Below are 18,636 nucleotides of genomic sequence, written 5' to 3'. Positions count from 1 at the left end.
GAGGTGAGGTTACAGGTCTTCAAGTGCTCAACCCATTTAGTCCGCTTGTGTTGGTCTACCAGTTGCCGGATCTCCAAATTCATATCCCTTATGCGGGGATCCCGGGATCGGCCTGGCGTAGGGGGTCACGCTCGTTTTCCAAGCTGGCTGCTTCGGCTGGGAAATGAGGACGGATGTCCTTGAAGCTTCCAGCTGGGATGAAGCGAGCCGCAGCAGCTGTGAGCATCTTGCGGAATGCGCGTTCGTCTGCGCGCACATCGGTAGGGATGGGAAGAGCGACGAAGGTGTCCTCGGTGAATTCCGTGAAGCCGGCCCAATTAGCCTTTTAAAAGTTAAAATAGGACCGGTGGTTCGCGGAAACAAAGTCAGTAGGTCTCTCAATCGAGACGATAATAGGCAAGTGGTCTGATGCAAGCGATAGCATAGGTCGCCACATTATGCTATTTATAAGACCCGCGCTAGCTATTGTTAGCTCAGGCGAGCTGCTGCAGATGCCCACTGGTGGGGTCTTCGTCGTTCACAGTGCTGAATGTCGAATCGTCTATTTTCTCCGCCAATTGCTGTCCCCTACGATCGTTTGGCAGGCTTGAATGCCAAAGATCGTGATGCGCATTGAAGTCACCTACAACCAATCGGTTTTCACCTCTGATGAGCGCACCTATATCAGGGTGATATCCTGCCAGGCAACAGGTGACAGGGGTATACAAACGGTAAAAATTTCGAGCTTGGAATCGCCTGTCCGGACAGCTATGCCGGCAGTGCTGTCCCTGCGGTCGATCCCTTCATCAATGAGACGATACTACACTGTGTGGTGGACTAGGCCACCAACATTGTCTCGCTTGCGATCATGTCTGTGCACGTTATAGCCATCTCTGGTGATCAGAGAGGACCTAGCGTGCAGTTTGGTTTCCTTGACCGCAGCTATTTTGATACTGTGCCCGCTCATGAAGTCAACTGTCTCGTCGACCTTGTCCGTGAGTCCATTACAGTTGAATTGCAGAAGCTTAAAGCTTCTGGGTGAGGTCGTTGTAACTCGGGGGGTGAGAGACGCGTGGCGTTGCCTACGTTGGGCCTGCTGTGCAATCCTCTGTTGTTGGTGCGGCCTGATGATGATGAGCGGCCGCACCACGGGGGGCGGTTGCGGGTGCAGAGCTCTGCAGCAGGGGGCAAAGTAGTCAGTTGTCCACTCACGGGTGGTGCGCAGGCCGGAACATCTCCGAAAATGACACCAGCCATTGCAAGAATTGCACTTGACTGATGCCAGATTCCGAGCTATTACGGCCTGACACACGAAACAGACTGTGCGGGGGACCAAGAGCTGCTGGTTTGTCCCCGCACTGGGGTTGGAGCAGGAGGGAAGGGGATGGGTTAAGCCGGGGGAGTTGTGTTGCTCCGATAGGCTCCTCACCGTAGAGGTATTGGTTGTGGTGGCGGTTGGTAGTGCCGGCCTATCAGGGAGGATAGTAGACTTGGAGGCATTGGACGCCTGCTGGCGAAAGCAACACGAGGCCACATACAATGTGGACCACTCCCTATGAGTCTTAAGGCCTGAACAGGTCTTAAGATGGCTCCACCCATTGCACTTGTAATACCCCATGAGTTTTAAAAAAAGGGTTATAAGGGGGAGGCAGAGGGGGTATTCTACTTTCTAAAAGTGAAAACCTCACATATTTCAAAACCGCATAAAAACAGAATCTACTGTACTTTACTAAAAATCTATAATATAGAATTAAACTGGAATATTTTGTATTTCTATTCATTTTTATCTTCTAAAAATCTGGCAGCACTTCTGCTTGTTGAAATAACCAAAATAGGAGAATTCTTGGTCAATTTTACAAATTTTGAAATCAAATAACTTAAAAACTATAACCCCTCGCCAAGGGAAGTTTTCACTTTTAGAAAGTAGTCCCCCTTATAAGCCTTTTTTTAAACTCATGGGGTATTACATGGACATTTTTCCCTCTGACGTAACCAGGAATATAAATTCAACTCTTGAGCCGTGTAAAATCGGAATTAGCAAATATGTCCCGTTGACATAAAAAAAAGACCCCATACTACGCGTTTACTATGAAAGTAAAACCTAAAAGTGATTGCGAGTAATATGAAGATTTCTTTGATATAATATAATTAATTACTACATAAATATTTTTGGTTTCATTAGTTTACAGTTTAATATCACTATTTACTGTCAACGATTGTTTACATTTGATACTAGATGTAAGTTAGTTGTCAAAATTGAGAAGTGTGGGTGTATTCCCATCAATTGCGATTGGCAAAACACAGTCATAGATAAGGCACAGTTGTTTTTCTTTTTCCATTTTGGGAGCACATTAAATTAACATAGGATAAACATTTAATATCAGTCAACATAAATAAAAAGTAGCAAATATTCAAGTGCAGCAATTCGAGGGATATTTGTTGTTACTGGGATATCAACAAGTCGATAGAGCCGCATTCGAGAAACGTCAAGGGAGCTCATTTTCTCACGTCGTATTCAAAATAGATAGTTCCTGCCAGATTCTAACCATTTCCCTTTAAAATGGCAACTGGGACATGCAAGGTTAGTGCTAGCCTGTTTATATGATAGTATAAATAAAGGTCTACCCCTACCAATTGGGTTCACGTCATCACTCAAAAAAACTTGCTATATTACAATAACATTTTTTCCCATAGGCCGCTATGCGGTTGTTGACATGCTTTTGCGGGTGCTCAGAAATGTCGGAGGAGGAGGTACGCCGTATTTATCGTCTAAACGCTCAAGATACTCTGAATGACACAAGAGCTGCACAGATTTTTCGACGTTTTTTGGAGCAAGATCGTTGTGGAGAGAAAGGGGAAATCGAAAATTATTTGGATATCTATGAAATGTGTAGTGAATATTTAAAAGAGGATTGTTTAACATTTGATCAGTTAAATGCGCTCTACGAGATGGAGCTGAAATATTACTTAGAGAAAAAACTAAATCTGTACATAATGTTACTGGAGGAAAAGCAAAGGGAAAATATTCATATGCATGAAATCGAACGTGATTTAAAACGTATTCAGGCAGATTATCGCTGCGAAATCGAAGCTAGCGAGGAGTATAGAAATTACAAGCATGCAATATTAAAGAAACTGAAGCAGTTGACGTGAGGATTAAGTGCGGGGCAGGGGAAGAAAAGACAACGCAAGCGATAACAATGAAACTACTGCCTCAAGGGATTGCGTTCTTAAATATGTATAAAATGTATTAGTTTGCCTCAAGTTAATGTTCCAAAGATACATCACAAAGCTTTGCTTTAGCAAATCGGTCACGTTGGAGATTTGCTTACTTTCACTATTTCCATCCAACACTGTACTCTAATATGTAATACATTTACATACAATGTAATATATTCTCCCACGCCTGATTTACTTCTGAAGATTATAAGTAGTGTTGTTTATCGTACCATGTGCTTAATAATGCACTTAGTGATAGAAAATAAATTTTCGCTTTTTTTATTATTTTACGTTATGTAAATTATTTTATTTCATTTTACATAATTAGATTTATATATTCAATATATGAAGCTTATACACTACTAAGCAAATTTTATGCGTGCGTTTTTTATTAAAGTATAGCCGATATTAATTATTTTAATAAAGTATAGCCGTCAAAATTAAAAACATTTTAACCCGGGAAACTATAAATTTGTATGCTCTTACGCTTTTTGCAATAACTTAGTTTACGAAAGAAATTGGAAATCCATCAAATTTCTTAAGATTTTTTCCACGAATAATACATCTCCATCGGTTTGTTTACCTGAAATGTTATACAAAATTAATATTTGTGCACTGTTTTAGCGTTTGAATTTAATAACTACTTTCGATACCTTCCAGAACTTGTCATTTACTTGATGTAGCGTCTGATTACCATTTAATATGACCAGTTGCTGGGGTTGGGGTGCTATATAAATGCAAAAATTCAGCATACGATATGTTTCTGGAAGTTCTGCTCCCAAATCCAATGTCAAACGCATAGCTAGATATTTGCTCAAATGATCCACTGCAAAATTTAATTTCTCAATAAGGCCAAACTAGATTATGCGCATATATAAAAATACCTGTAGCATTCGCAGTTGTTTTAATATAGCGTATACAGTTTTCTTTCAAAGCTTTCATCAATTGATTATCGCCTGCCATTTCCGTCGGATGCGGTTTAAATACCAACTCTATTTCATCATTTATTCCGAGCTCACCGGTACCCTCGCCCTCAGTATCGATATTGGAATCCCCTTCTGTGCGACAATCCATCTGTGAGTCAGATTCAGATTCTTCAGAACGTTCCGATGTCAGTACTGACATGGCGCGTTTAGGTTTCGAGCTGCTCGAGTTCGATGGTACTGGTGATGGGGTGCTACGCATGGACGGTGGATTTGAGCCACCATCATCGTGTTGCATTCGACTAGTGCTAGCAGTGCTACCCGACACTGATGCTGCCGCCGCTGAGGTGCTGGAATGTGTTGAAAGTGCAGCGGCCGCAGGCTGTGGCACATTTCCACTTTCGCGATTATCACTATCATTACCATTTGTAGCGCCTTCATTATTCGAGTTGTTCGCATTAGCTGAATTGTGATTCCCATTGCCACCGCCATTGCGACCACCACAACCTTTGGCACGGAACCGTTGTGGCCGATTTTGAGATTGTAATTTAATGCCCTCATTTATGGAATTTACTAGTGCTTGTTGTGACTGGGTTTGATTAAATTTGGCCATAACCTTCTCCTGAATGGCTTCGTACTCTTCGCGACTAGGATATATTTTCGATATTAGAAGGTCGAAATTTGGGTCAGGCCGCAGTGAACGCTTTGAAACAAGTTTCTTACGACAGGTTGGGCATTCCTTGTTACCTGAACGCAGTGCGGTAATAATACAATCCGAACAGAACCTATGTAGGCATTCCTTTGTAGTCATTGTCTTTTTCAGCATATCCAAACAAATCGGGCACATCAATTCGCTGTGAAGGCTTCGCGGTGAAACTGCGATCTCAGTATTGTCAGTAATGATTTCTTGCGGATTACGTTGCAGTTCGTACAACGATAAATCCCAAGTCTTATTTTGTGCAGGCTCTAGTGAAGTCATGACTTTGCTAATATCTCAATCACTAAAAAATTTTATTTTATGAGAAGACCACAGTCATACTGCGGAAAAAACACAAAAATATATATGCACTTTCAACTTTTACCAAGCACAACAAAGCAGAAATAATATATTTTCGAAGTTGATCAACGGTACTGCCATATTTCTAATAGAAGTCGAGTGTTTTCGAAATTCATATTCATTATTGATGATTTTGAAATTAAAAAGTATTTAATCAAACACTTTTTATTTCTAATATGATGAAAAAGATACATTTTTAGCATGTATATGATATATATGTATATATATATATATGATATAAATATGAGGTTTTCCATGAAACAAGTGGTTAATCTTCGAAAAAACAAATAAAAGAACCAGTATGGCAACTTTATATAATAATAAGAGCCAGGGTTGTTTACATTGTATTTGTTGATTACCAAGTGAACATTTACAGATAAATAGGTTTTATTTTTTAAGGGTAGTTTTAAGTTTAAAATGAAGTGAACGTGATTTTAATATATTTATTTTAGCCTAATTTGATATTTAGCTGTCAGAAATTTCGCACAATCTAAATAAATGAAAATCATGTTAAAAAGCTTAAACAAAAGTTAGAAATATATTTCGCAAACAAAATATCGCATAGTTTTGCAAATTTAGATGATGTAATTATGATGGATGGAAGGGCGAACACTTGTTTGCCCGATACCGCTTTGATAAACAAACAATTCTTTATATAATAGAAATTTTTATTTATATTGAGCCTCCTTTATAAAACATTTTGAAAATGTAAGAGGTTTCCATACTTTTTGTTTATTCTTATCGGTGATGATACAATGATGATAAATACAATTTGTCAATTTTTAGTGATGTGATTTGCTTTCTCATGTAAGACCTGCTTCAATTTAAAATGCACAAAACGTATTTGTCAATATTTATTTTAAAAGTGAAATTCTTAAAATCGTACCATCATAAGTCTTAAAATAAATTATTTCTGGCGAAACAAGCAGCATATTCCCTTCGATATTAAATTTATTTCCAAACGTTGAAATGCCAGAGAAAATTAATGCAATTTTGCAATTGCAGATTTTTTGGGGGCTAAAAAATGGAGAACTTGCCAATAACTTATTTTTTTCGTATGAATTCTTCTTGGTACTCATATTTCTCAGAGCTTTCCTCATTCTTCATGGATGACTCAGAAGAGTCTCATTTCAGCTAATGATGTATATTATTAAAGGAAATATAACTTATGACTATAAATATGAGTCTTTTAAGGGTTTTAACATTTCAAGTAATTGGCCGCTATCTATCCTTTTTTGAAAACTTTTGCACTTGCGGTGCGCCGCTCAATTGTTTTACCACTAAATTTATTCATATTTGCTACCTAACCCCTAAAAGAATGGTACCTGCTTTGTTGGAGTCCAAAATGCATCTGTCGTCAAAAGGTCAATTTCTGCTTACTAATATTGCAGAACATTAACATATTTCACCAGACAAATAGCAATAGAAGTTGCTGTCTCTGCATATTGCTTATTCTTTCCAGCTGTACTTCGCGCTTGACCGGATTTTCGATATGTTGCTTGGTTGTTGTTGTTTTAACACCATAAACATTCCCTATAAATATTGCGCGGTCTCTCCTCTTAGTTGGTTGAAGGTATCAAGGATGACAGATTACCGGGCTTGGCCATCCACTATGGTGAAAAACAAAATTGTGAGAGTAATTTTATATGGGACTCGACAGCAGAATTCTGCACGCTCATTTCACACGTATTCACTCCTCCAATAAGTCGTTGCTCAGACAACAACGAAGCAACATGACTGAAAATTGTGTTGATATTTTTCGTATATCACCAACACAGTCTCAGTTTTTTCGTAAACAAGCCGCTGTCATGACACATGTGACGTCAGGCAATCAGTCAGTCAATGTTTTGATCCTGGCCACACCTCTATAAAGTTTTTCACCTTAGCCTTTGTTGCGCCCGTCATAGCTTTTTAGTGATCCCAATGAGCACTGTATGAAGAACATAATAAGTTTTCCCTTTTTATTTTTTAATTTTGGTTTATATACTGGAAATGTATTGTATTTTATTGTGCAACATTAAAAATATACTGTTATATGAAAGTTTCTTCCAATATATGTGTATATAAATTCAACAAACATTTCTGGAGTTTAATATTTATTACTTGACAATTGGCAACCACGAAAAGCAGCAACATTTAATGCTGCTCGTTGTTGTCGGTTTGTCGTCACAACAACAGCAGCACAAGCAACAGCAATTGCAATCAAACCGACAGTGGCAGCGATAAGCAGTGATGCTTGCTCTCGGTCGATAAAGTTGTTCGTGTTCGTGCTAGCTGTGCGAGATCAAAAGTGGCGGTTATCGCATGGACTCAGTTTCAGTACTCAGCTTGTTGTTTACGTTTTCATATCGTATTCGGACGCACCAGTATTTTCGTATGGAAAACTAACCGTTTGCCGGTTGTTCGTCATAGTGTGTTGAGTTGTGCTTTTGCTCGTTTTATGTTATGTGGGCTTTTGCACCCGCATGCATTCGAAGTAGAATAAAATCGCGCATAGTTGCAATGTGCTAAAAATACGCAAACAATATTTTGCATTTCATGTTCCGTAACGTATTTCCAGTGTGTAAATTTGGAATCAAATAAAAAAATATTACTTAAAACAGAATAATTACAACAAAGTAAAGAAAACTGAAAGTAAAATAAGTGAAAAAATACCGTTGTTCTGTGAAATATTTGTGCGTTTATTCCTTTTGTTTTATTTACTGATCAACGTGTTTTAAGTACCACGTGCATTTTCTGTTCGTTTTTTGAACTAACGGGTTATATTAATTCATAAAAAGAGCCGAAACTGGTTTGGCTGACAAGCAAGGAGTAAAGTGTTTAATTAAAGTTTTGGTAGATTAATTGACGCTGTAATATTGGTAAATACTGCATTAAAGGTTGTTTAATTAAAGTGTATTTTAAGACTTAATTTAAAAAGTTCCACGTTGATATCGGATTTAATGTTGAGAAAAATATAGAAAAAAATATAATACATATTCATATGATATGTACATATATAAGTACATTTGCACGTATGTACATGCGTATATATATAATTTTAATGCTAATGTTTTCTACATTCTTTGCTTGCAATGTAAGTGATAATAGTAAATAATAGAATAGAATAAAAAATAATAGAGAGTAAAAGAAAATGTTTTAGTACTATATATTGAAGAAAGTGATGTGCATACACTTGCAGTCGAATATATATATATATATATATATAAATAATTGGCGCGTACACCGTTTTTGGGTGTTTGGCTGAGCTCCTCCTCCTATTTGTGGTGTGCATCTTGATGTTGTTCCACAAATGGAGAGACCTACCAATTCAAGCGGACTCCGAACGGCAGATATTTTTATGAGGAGCTTTTTCATGGCAGAAATACACTCGGAGGTTTACCATTTCCTGCCGAGGGGCGACCGCTACTAGAAAAATGTTTTTCTTAATTTTGGCGTTTCACCGAGACTCGAACCTACGTTCTCTCTGTGAATTCTGAATGGTAGTCACGCACCAACCCATTCGGCTACGGCGGCCAAAAATACAATAGCTATTCAATATTTTGCAGAGGCTCATTTATATACTTATGTATATGTATCCCATAACGGCTTGTATGTTTTCCAGCAGTCAATTTACCAAATTATGGAATTTTCCTGCTGCTACGCCATACTTATTCGAGAATCTATTCCAACTCAGATAAATTCGTTGGTATCGTGATATGCCAAGATTCTTGATGCCGATCTAAAATAATAATAATAATAAGAGAATTTTGGTGTCTGGTGCAATAAAACCGGAAATGATAGTTTAATACTTAAGAGCTACAGGAAAGTTTTTCAAAAAAACACACGTAAAATTCAGAAAAATGCAAAATGCACACATTTTTATTTAAATCGATAGTACAGTCCATATAATTTAATGTTTGAAGATTATTTCATGCAAACGTTGACCGCGACTGCGCTTCAAATGGTCCATCCGCTTAGTCCAATTTTGGCATACTCTTTCCAATGTTTCGGTCGGTATTTCACATATAAATACTTTAATGTTGTCTTCCAATGCGTTAATTGAAGCAGGCTTGTCTGAATAGACATGAGCTTTAACATAGCCCCACAAAAAATAATCTAAAGGCGTTATATCGCACGATCTGAGTGGCCAATTGACAAGTCCCGAACGTGAAATAAAATGTTCACCGAACTCACCTCTCATCAAGTCCATTGTTACGCGTGCTGTGTGGCATGTGGCACCGTCTTGCTGAAACCACATTTCATGCAAGTCAAGCTCTTGCATTATGGGCAAAAAAAAGTTGGATATAACGGTAGCGCTCACCATTCACAGTTACGTTACGATTCGCAGCATCTTTGAAGAAGTACGGTCCAGCCCATAAACCGCACCAAACTGTGACCTTTTTTGGATACATTGGTAGCTCTTGCAATTCTTCTGGCTGATCTTCTCTCCAAAATCGACAATTCTGCTTATTTACGTACCCATTGATCCAAAAATGAGCTTCGTCGCTGATCACAATTTTTCGATAAAAAAAGTGGATCTTCGGCCAACTTTCCAAGAGCCCATTCACCAAAAATTCTGCGTTCCGGTAGGCCGTTCGGCTTCAATTCTTGCACCAGCTGTATTTTGAAAGGCTTCACACCTAAGTCCTTTCGCAAAATTTTCCACGTTGTTGAGTAACAGAGGCCCAATTGCTGCGAACGGCGACGAATCGATAATTGATGGTCATCATTAACACTGGCCGATACAGCTGCGATATTTTCTTCAGTTCGCACTCTACGTAAGCGTGTTGGTGGTTTGATGTCCAATAATGTAAATTTGGTTCTAAATTTAGTCACAATAGCTCGAATAGCCGCTTCAGTGGGTCGATTAAACTGACCATAAAATGAAAGAAGCGCGCGATAAACTTTCTTAACAGAACACGCATTTTTATAATAAAATTCAATGATTTGCAAGTGATTCATGGTTAAATTATAGACCAAACTGAAGATGCTTGACAGTGAAACAAAACTCGAAACGTGCGTCAGCTGTTTAAACCAACTGTTTAAAAAGATAATAGCTAAAAAATCAACCGTTATTATTAAATTAATGTACTTGAACTCTGAGCGTTTCCAAAAAGGGCTGATCGAAACAGATTAAAACAGCCTTTGGGTGAGGTATTAACCAAACAAAAAATGAGGTATTAGATCCAAGCAAAACTCCACTGTAGAGATGTGAAAATTTTTAAACGTGAATTCAAATGTGAAACCAAAGCACGTGGCATAAGTAGCAACAGTAGAACAATGTACTTGTTTTTAATTTTTTGTCTTTAAAATGTCAAAATATATAAACATTGATTAGGAGAAATTTAAAGAAAATTTGACAATTTGGATATCAAATAAATAGAGAGAATCAAATAGGCTGCTACCTGTTCAGTGTGCCCTGCTACAAACCCAGCTTTCTTGTTTCCTCTTGACAAATCGGCTCTCTTAGAAAGGCACTGGGCAAAGGTAGCTCTAGAAATTTTGAGTAAAAGGGGAGGAAAAGTAAAATTTGTAGAAAAAACATTTCATTTCAAAATGGTCTGCTTTCGAGCAACAACTCCTCTTGAGCGAGTATCCGTATGTCAAGGTCCAGTATGACGTGGAATACATCCTGACATACCACTTAAGTGAGAACATGATGGAGTAATTGAGGCAATCGGAGATCGATACATTAATGGAGCTTTATATATATTATAGAATATATGATGAATCCATTTACTCTATGAAATAATTCTTAATACCCCTTTTTTTGTTTAGATAACATTCATATTGGCGAAACTTCGCGATCGGTTTTAAATTTATAATTTAATTCGCAAAATATAATCTTACATTAAGTGAAACAAGTTTGTTTTAATATTAGTCTTGGCAATTTCTGCTAATAACTTCTATTTGTACCATTACTTACATTCAAATATTAATTAAAATTTATTTTTTAAACTGTTCGTAATTAGTTTTTGCTACCATATTTACCAAAAAGGATTTAATTATTTCCACTTTCTTCACCTTCTTGAGCACAACTTTTTGCAAGGGAGTGTCCAAAATCTAATACCACAAGTGAGCAAATCTTTAATAATTGAATCATGCTACAAACCAATTTTATTATTCATTGAAATGAAAATTCAAAACAATTATTTTATTTTATTTGAAAAAAAATCAAATTTCATATATTTCATTTAATAAGATGAACTCACAATGTATGTGAAAAAGTGGCGAGCAAAACCAAATTAATTTTGGTTAACACTTACCGTAAAACTGCTTCACAGAACTCATTACAGTAAAACCTCGATGTAACGATATTGAAGGATTTGAACAAATACTTGGTTACTTCCATAGTTTCGTTATTTTAATATGTAGAATATCAAAATATCAATACGCCAAAAAATTAAGATTAAAAAAATTCGATATAAAAATAGTTTCATTTTATTTAGTTTTTATTTCTAGATCAATCAAAGAAAAACATACACTGATATTCAATTATCAATTATAGAAGTATAGTCACATAGGCAAATTGACTTGCGCTTCACCGGATAACTCATTTTATGGAATACTTACTCTCAGTGCTGGAACATTTGTATCCATTTGGACGACGTGACCTAGACAGTGGAGACGCTGGATCTTCTTTATTCACTTCACTATGTCTATATTACCGTAAAACTCATACATTTCATCAGGGCCAGAAAGCTTTCTAGAAGATTTCTTTCGAACTCTCTTAGGGCCTTCAGATGGGATGTTTTTATCGTCTGCGCTATATAATAGGACGGAATAGGAAGAGAGATTTTCCGTTGGTTCCAAATAAACAAAGTATCTATTACTTTGAAATTATAATTGTCAACATTGACTTGGGTGGCGAGGCGGGAGTGCACTGATAAATTGTTTGAGGACAAGAGGTACTTAGTCTTGCTTAAATCGTGAACTGCACTAGTTACCGTAAATTTCACTATGATTATGACTTTGCACTAAAAGCTTGTGTCTAATACATATATATAAATCCTGCTTTGCTCGAACATGTAAATTTTTTTACTTCAAATTTATTTTGTATGTGCATATTGTGTATGTACAAATAAAATAGTACTAAATCATCTATCCGACAGACAGCAACATCCGGTCATAAGTCAAATTCAATTTAAATTAAACCTTTAACTTCATACAATTATTTCGTAATTTATTTTAAAATTCTATGGTAGCGAAAAAATTTAAGAAATGAGCTTTGCAAAAGCAGTAGTAGTGATAAGAAATTTTTATAAAAACAATATTATAATTTATTACGTACTTATCAAGAAGTGTAATCTTATAAGGACTAATCTATGTACTCTCGGCGGGAAAATACAAATCCCACGAGCTTGTCGATCAGTTAATAGGCGGCAAAGTATTTATAAGCAATGAATTTTGTTATGTGCGATTTATTGTGTATATCATTCTCCAGTACGAAGATCCACCAGATCGTAACTAGTAGGGTTCTAGAGAATTTAAAACGATGTTTACTTCGCGTTTATTCTGCTTTTCATAGAAAATCCGGATGAAGGGTGGCCTCGATATCACTTTTTTAATAACGTCAAATACCATAAATTATCTCTAGTTCCTTAGGCAACTTCTTTTGTTCGGCATAATTGATGTTGCCGGGGATCTTCATAAAATGACATTCATTATCAATGCAGCTTTGATCCGTTCAAGTCAGTCATCATTAATTGTGATGAAAACTATAACCATTTTTTATTTATCTACGAGTATTATACTTTCTCTGTGACAACTTTATTAGAACATTTTATTTGGGTACGGTTTAGTTAATTACTCAACGCTTTCGGGTTGATGTACCCAAATAGGTCGCCGGGTCTAAACTTTAATATAAACCCAAATTTAAAAATTTCCGCACAAAATTTTACTAATAAATTTGTTTGCAAATTTCGGAAATAAACATTGTGGTATACATTAATTACTCTTATCCTTTAAGCCTTAAATTAGCCACTTATTCAATAAATGTTTATGTTTACACCCACTTGATATACTCGTACAAGGTGAAGTCCAAAATAAACAAGACTGAGCTAAAATAGAAAAGATAGAAGCTTTGTTCTGATAACTTCGAGTTTATTTATTCATAATAGTCTCCTCTGGCCTCAATACTCTGTTTTGCGCGATCTAAAAGAGTGTTTCAGATAATTTTCCTTTCATGGCCAAATGCAATTTTCCGAATAGGTAGGAGTCACAGGCATATCATATTGATGGTTAAAATGCGATTTCTAGACAAAAAATCAGTCACAAGAGTGGATCGATGAGATGGTTCATTATCATGTAATAAGCGCTAGCTTTCTCCTTCGGGGTATTCAGGGCGAATTCGACGAATGCGATGCAACAAACGTTTCAAAACGCCAAGATAGAAAATTGCCTTGACAGTTTGGCCCATTGCCACGAACTTCTTGTGGACAATTCCCTTGAAATCGTAAAAATAAATGAGCATAGACTTAATTTTTGACTTCTCCAAACGCAATTTTTTGGGTAGTGGCTCATCTGGGGCCTTCCATTCGGCCATTGGACGCTTAGTTTCACGTTCATGTTGGGAATACCACGTTTTATCAACAGTTACACTGTTATAAAGGAAGTTCTTGTCTTTTCTCGTCTCTTTAATGAGATCTTTCGAATGCTGAATTCTGAGCAATTTTTGGTCCTCAGTTAACTTGTGCGGAATGAAACGTGCACAGACCTTTCGTAAGCCCAAGTGATCAGCTAAAATGCGATAAATTAATATTTTAGAGATATTCAACTTCGATTTCATGAATTTTAACGATGATTTCGACTCATTTTTGATCAATTTACGAACAATTTCGATGAAGTTTTCGTTGATAACTGATTTGGACGGCCGTATGTTCATTGTCATTCATGTCCTCACAACCATCTCTGAAACGTGTAAACCACTCATTAACTCTGGCACGAGATAGAAAATCATCGCCATAAACTTTTTTCATCAATTCAAATGTTTCAGTAAACTTTTTACCGATTTTAAATCAAAATTTGATATCTCTTTGTTCGAAACTCATTTTTATACCGATGAAACAAACATACTGGCACTTTCAACGCAATAACTTCGCTTTCACTGAACCGAATGTCACCAAACTTTCGCTGGAAGGCAGCTAGGGATGTAACTTCCAACGCACTAACTCATTAAAAAGATGGCGCCATCAAAAATATTTGCATGACGCCAGTCTTGTTTATTTTGGACTTCACCTTGAATTACACTATTGATTTTTCTTTCTTTTATTGTTTTAATTTAAACTAATTAATCGTAATTTATTAAACAAATTCGCTATGAAAATGACAGTCGGTTCTACGTTACCGGAACGGCCCGGACTTATATCTGGCCAAGGACTGTCCCTCCAGCAGCATTCTCCGTACATGTATGGGGAAATGCTACAGCAACAACAACAAAAATGGAGCGATCAAAAATGATAATGATATTGGACAGTGGCATTATTTTTTTATTTATATGGTGGGGAATTTCTTATAATAAATTATGTCAGATGAAAAATAATTTAATCATCTATTTAACTTTATTTTTTTTATAAATCAATGTTTTAATATAAAAAACACATAGTGAAAATTATGATTAAAAAATCGCGCGATTTTGCCTGAGGCATTTTGTTGTTTGCTTTTTCCTTACCAAGCAATATTTCAACCTAAAAATTTTAACAATTTTAACATTTTTCCAGGCAAATCAAACATGTACATATACAAACGTTCATTGGGAAAATTTGGAATATAAAATCGCGCGAAGGCTTTTTCCAATGAGTGGAATTGCCACGTCCCCTCCTCCTCCGCCCTTCACTCCAAAAATCATTGGTAATTAACTAAACATTCCCCTTTTATTATTCAATTGCAAGATTCTGACAGTTAGAAATAAATTGGTTGAAAAACTCAAAATAAAGCGAAATTTGTGTATCTCTCTTTTGCGAAAGTTCTTTAACCCCTTGAGCGAAAATGACGTCAAGATTTTCTGTACTAAATTTGGCTTCGCCCGTCTTACATTTTAATGTTTGTTTCATCTTAATTTCATTGCTACTTTTACGGTTTTATGTTTCAATTTTCATTTAATATTATCGTTACTTTATAAACCTGATTTATTACAAATGAAATAGTGTCTACTTATATATATATATATTAAATATAAACAACAACATTTTAATTTTATTTTCTGATAACTCGACGCATAGAATTGCGCTAAACTTAATTGTCTGCACGCGTACTATTCTTTGAAGTTTAATCGTAAGCCAAGGGGTTAATGACTTTCTTAAATAAATGTCACATTAGTTTGGTTTCCCATTTGATGCACAGGCAATAGTCTGACAAGTCACTCATGCTATCATACAAACGAACTTTCACTCTTTCTTTCTATGCGATTAATTTATAATTATGAAGTCATTTTCTGTCAACATCGATAACTAACCATGCATGACGAAACCATGCGTGTGAAAAGCCATGTAGATTGTTTCGCAATCTAATTATGATGCCATATTCTCCCTGTTTTGATAATTTGCTATGACTTGACAATCAATTTGTTTTACCTTCTACCAATAAATTGAATATTATTATTATTAATACATAAAGGTGTGAAGCTAATTTTACAAATTTTAAAGTCTATTTACACATATCAGTGCCGTGCCAGTTCAGCATCAGTGTCAATCCGTATCAAACAATGACACCAATTCATACACATGCGTGGTATGTCCTGAGCTTCCAACGAAGTATGAAGTTATTCTAATGAAATAATGTCCGCTTGTTATCTTACAAATTTACAAATCTCGAAACGGCTAATTGTAATGGTAAAAATTGTCACTGCACCGGGCTTATGTGAACATGTCCATTTCAGATTTAGGCAATGATATTTCATTTTTCACTGACGCGGCACTTATAGTGTAAATGGAATTGATATGCAATATTTAACAGCAGGTGTTAGGTTCAAGTTTCGATCTTTCAGCTATGGGTTAACCAAACCAAAAAATAAGATCGTTTTGTTCCCACGACAGTCTGTTCCACGTTACCAGAATAGTCACCTCAGCAGAACCTCCAACCATTTATGGGGAATGCTTATACTGTTACAACAACACTAATAAGATGACTTTCTTTAGGTTATAGTTTTAAAGTTTCAAAAAATGTTTTTTATTAAAAAAATAAAGTTTTAGTTTAAGTTGTCGACCAGTTGTTTCCCATAAACAGGGTTTGATTGAAAAGTAATGAGCCTTCCCGCGCGGAGCGTCTGCCAAGCGATCAACCGAATCGGCTGGTGGGGGAAAATGATCGTTGGACCTTCTCCTTCCACTAGAAAACGGTCCCAGTTCGCTGGCAACAGCAGTGCAGTCTACATCGCTCCGCGCGTGAAAGCTGTTTTAAAAGTGTGTTAGGATTATTCAGTGGCGAAAATGCAGCTTATCATCTTTTTCTACTCTCGAGGCATCGTCCACAAGGAGTTTGTACCGCCAGGAAGCACTGTAAACGCGGCATTTTACAAAGAAGTGATCCTTCGGCTGAAAAACCGCGTCGCCCGGGTTCGGCCTGACCTCGTCAACAATTGGACCCTTCATCACGACAATGCGGTGGCGCAAATCGCCTTCCTCTGCACCTCTGCATTGGCCAAGATGGGGGTTCCGGTGCTTCCCCACCTTCGCTACAGCCCAGACCTGTCCTCTCCGGACTTCTTCTTGTTCCCGCGCCTGAAAAGAAAGCTGAAGGGGAGGCGTTTCGACTCCATCGAGGCGATCCAAAAAACTGTGACAGCCAAATTGAACGCGATTCCGGCGGATGAGTTTAAAAAATGTTTCCTGCAGTTGAAGGACCGCTACTAGCGGTGTATTGACGCTCAAGGGCCCTATTTTGAAGAATATTAGTTGTATAAGCCAAATGGTTTAATAAAACTGCTTAAAAAAATAATCCTCATTACTTTTCAATCAAACCCTGTATACCCTAGTTGGTGAAGTAAATGAGTATTGCTCAATAAGTAGATCCCGGGAAATTTTGGAAAACTTCAAGGTACACCTAATTTAAAAAGAAAAAAAATTTTTTAAACGAATTGTTTTGTTTTGCCGATTTTCAATAGTTTATGAATTTTTGTTTTATTATTATTTTCTTTTATTCTAAGTAAAATTTATTTAACGAATTAAAAATTTTTTAATATTGTTTTCACTTAATTCTCTTTTTACACGAATTGTTTGGGAAAGTATCTATCGTGAATTAAATGTATAGGTATACTTTTATTGCCCATTCAATTTTATATAATCAAGTGCAAGTGTGCAGCGGCTCAAAAGTCGTGTTGATTTTTGACAATTTTGCTTACGATGTTGAGAATTTTCCTTCATATAAAACGTTTGCTCGAAAGTCTTTAATTTGGAAGAAAATGTCAGACACCTCAGCAAAACAAGAATGTAAAAAATTAATGCAACTTCAAATTTGCACTTCGCTATTCTAATATTGATAGGTTGAAGATTTTGAAGACAATTTTTTTTTTAATTTGTTAAATTTTTGTGAGTTTTGCACAAAGTTTAGAACTTTGAGTTATATGGGTTTTTTGTAGAATGCACTATTAAAACAAAAAAACTAACTGAACAAAAAAATTTTTTAACCTCCGTAATTCGTCGCGCTCCTAGTATTTTGAACACAGATTAACCTACGCAACGGCCTGCTTCTGGCAGGCCTATTACTGCAGGACTAGAACGCATCGGTTATGTTGCGTATGACATGCCATTAACAGTGCTAGGTAAACTCTAAGATTATTTGTATGCTGCTTTCTTCCTTTTTGGAAAACTTTTACTATCGATGGCTTATAACATGACCCGTGACTACTAGGGTAGTCAATTCATTTTTTTTTTTTGCTTTTTTGGTTGGGCACTTCACTATTCAGAGCGAAATCACTTATAACACTATGCTTCTTCATATTGTGTTATGGAATATCATCTATTTTTCATATTTAAGCATGCAGAAATTTGTAATGCACGAATATGATTACACACAACATGTTTCAAGTTCAAGTTGTTTTTAAGTTCAAATTAAATGAATATTATGTTATGAATGAGCTTTTATTATCTGTTTATTGACATACATACACAAATGGTAGAGGGTCTACTTTGTATTTATGAATGATAAGTGACACAGGTTGATTGTAAAGTATGAAAGCAAAAGTAAAAGAATTGTGAATTTCTAAATGAAATCAGCATGGGCCGAACTTATTATGAGTTTTAATTGTTTAATCACTATTTTGAGATTTTAAAATTTGCAGCCAATTACAGGATTAACAAATTATAAATAAATCTCTGGGTTTTAATAATAATTTTTTTCGTTTTAAATTGCTCATCAATAACACCGGCACACAAAAAAAAAAAAATTGTCTGTACACCGGGCGCCACCTATCTACGGGCATGTTTGTCGACCCGCTGAATACGAATTTCAAGTCAGTTTGGGCCGTCCAGCCTTCAATTT

The 18,636-nt window shown here is 36.3% G+C and overlaps 3 protein-coding genes across 4 annotated transcripts in view; 2 read left to right on the top strand and 1 right to left on the bottom strand.

Moving 5' to 3' along the window:
• The first annotated feature begins 2,129 nt into the window (after positions 1-2,129).
• LOC129253395 (uncharacterized) lies at positions 2,130-3,574 on the top strand. The gene is made up of 2 exons (XM_054891753.1): positions 2,130-2,560; positions 2,674-3,574. Exons 1-2 carry the CDS (start codon positions 2,540-2,542, stop codon positions 3,130-3,132), a joined length of 480 nt encoding a protein of 159 aa, XP_054747728.1. The 5' UTR covers positions 2,130-2,539; the 3' UTR covers positions 3,133-3,574.
• LOC129253393 (E3 ubiquitin-protein ligase RING1) lies at positions 3,573-5,233 on the bottom strand. Of its 2 annotated transcripts, none has more exons than XM_054891751.1 (3): positions 4,083-5,233; positions 3,843-4,024; positions 3,573-3,781 (listed from the first exon to the last, which is right to left on the bottom strand). In XM_054891751.1, exons 1-3 carry the CDS (start codon positions 5,098-5,100, stop codon positions 3,737-3,739), a joined length of 1,245 nt encoding a protein of 414 aa, XP_054747726.1. In that variant the 5' UTR covers positions 5,101-5,233; the 3' UTR covers positions 3,573-3,736. The 2 variants fall into 2 exon arrangements, with proteins under 2 accessions (XP_054747726.1, XP_054747727.1); XM_054891752.1 differs by having other exon boundaries at positions 3,574-3,781; positions 3,852-4,024; positions 4,083-5,232.
• A 2,209-nt stretch (positions 5,234-7,442) lies between these two features.
• The window catches only part of LOC129253391 (aminopeptidase N), a 72,984-nt gene continuing 61,790 nt past the window's right edge, over positions 7,443-18,636 (top strand). Inside the window, exon 1 of the mRNA XM_054891749.1 lies at positions 7,443-8,039. The gene's annotated coding sequence lies outside the window, so the exon portion shown is untranslated. The remainder of the gene's footprint in view (positions 8,040-18,636) is intronic.

This window comes from Anastrepha obliqua, chromosome 1 (assembly GCF_027943255.1).
Source record: "Anastrepha obliqua isolate idAnaObli1 chromosome 1, idAnaObli1_1.0, whole genome shotgun sequence".
NCBI lineage: Eukaryota > Metazoa > Arthropoda > Insecta > Diptera > Tephritidae > Anastrepha > Anastrepha obliqua.
The sequence above is the reverse complement of the archived record's forward strand: the minus strand, read 5'-3'. Positions and strand labels throughout refer to the sequence as shown.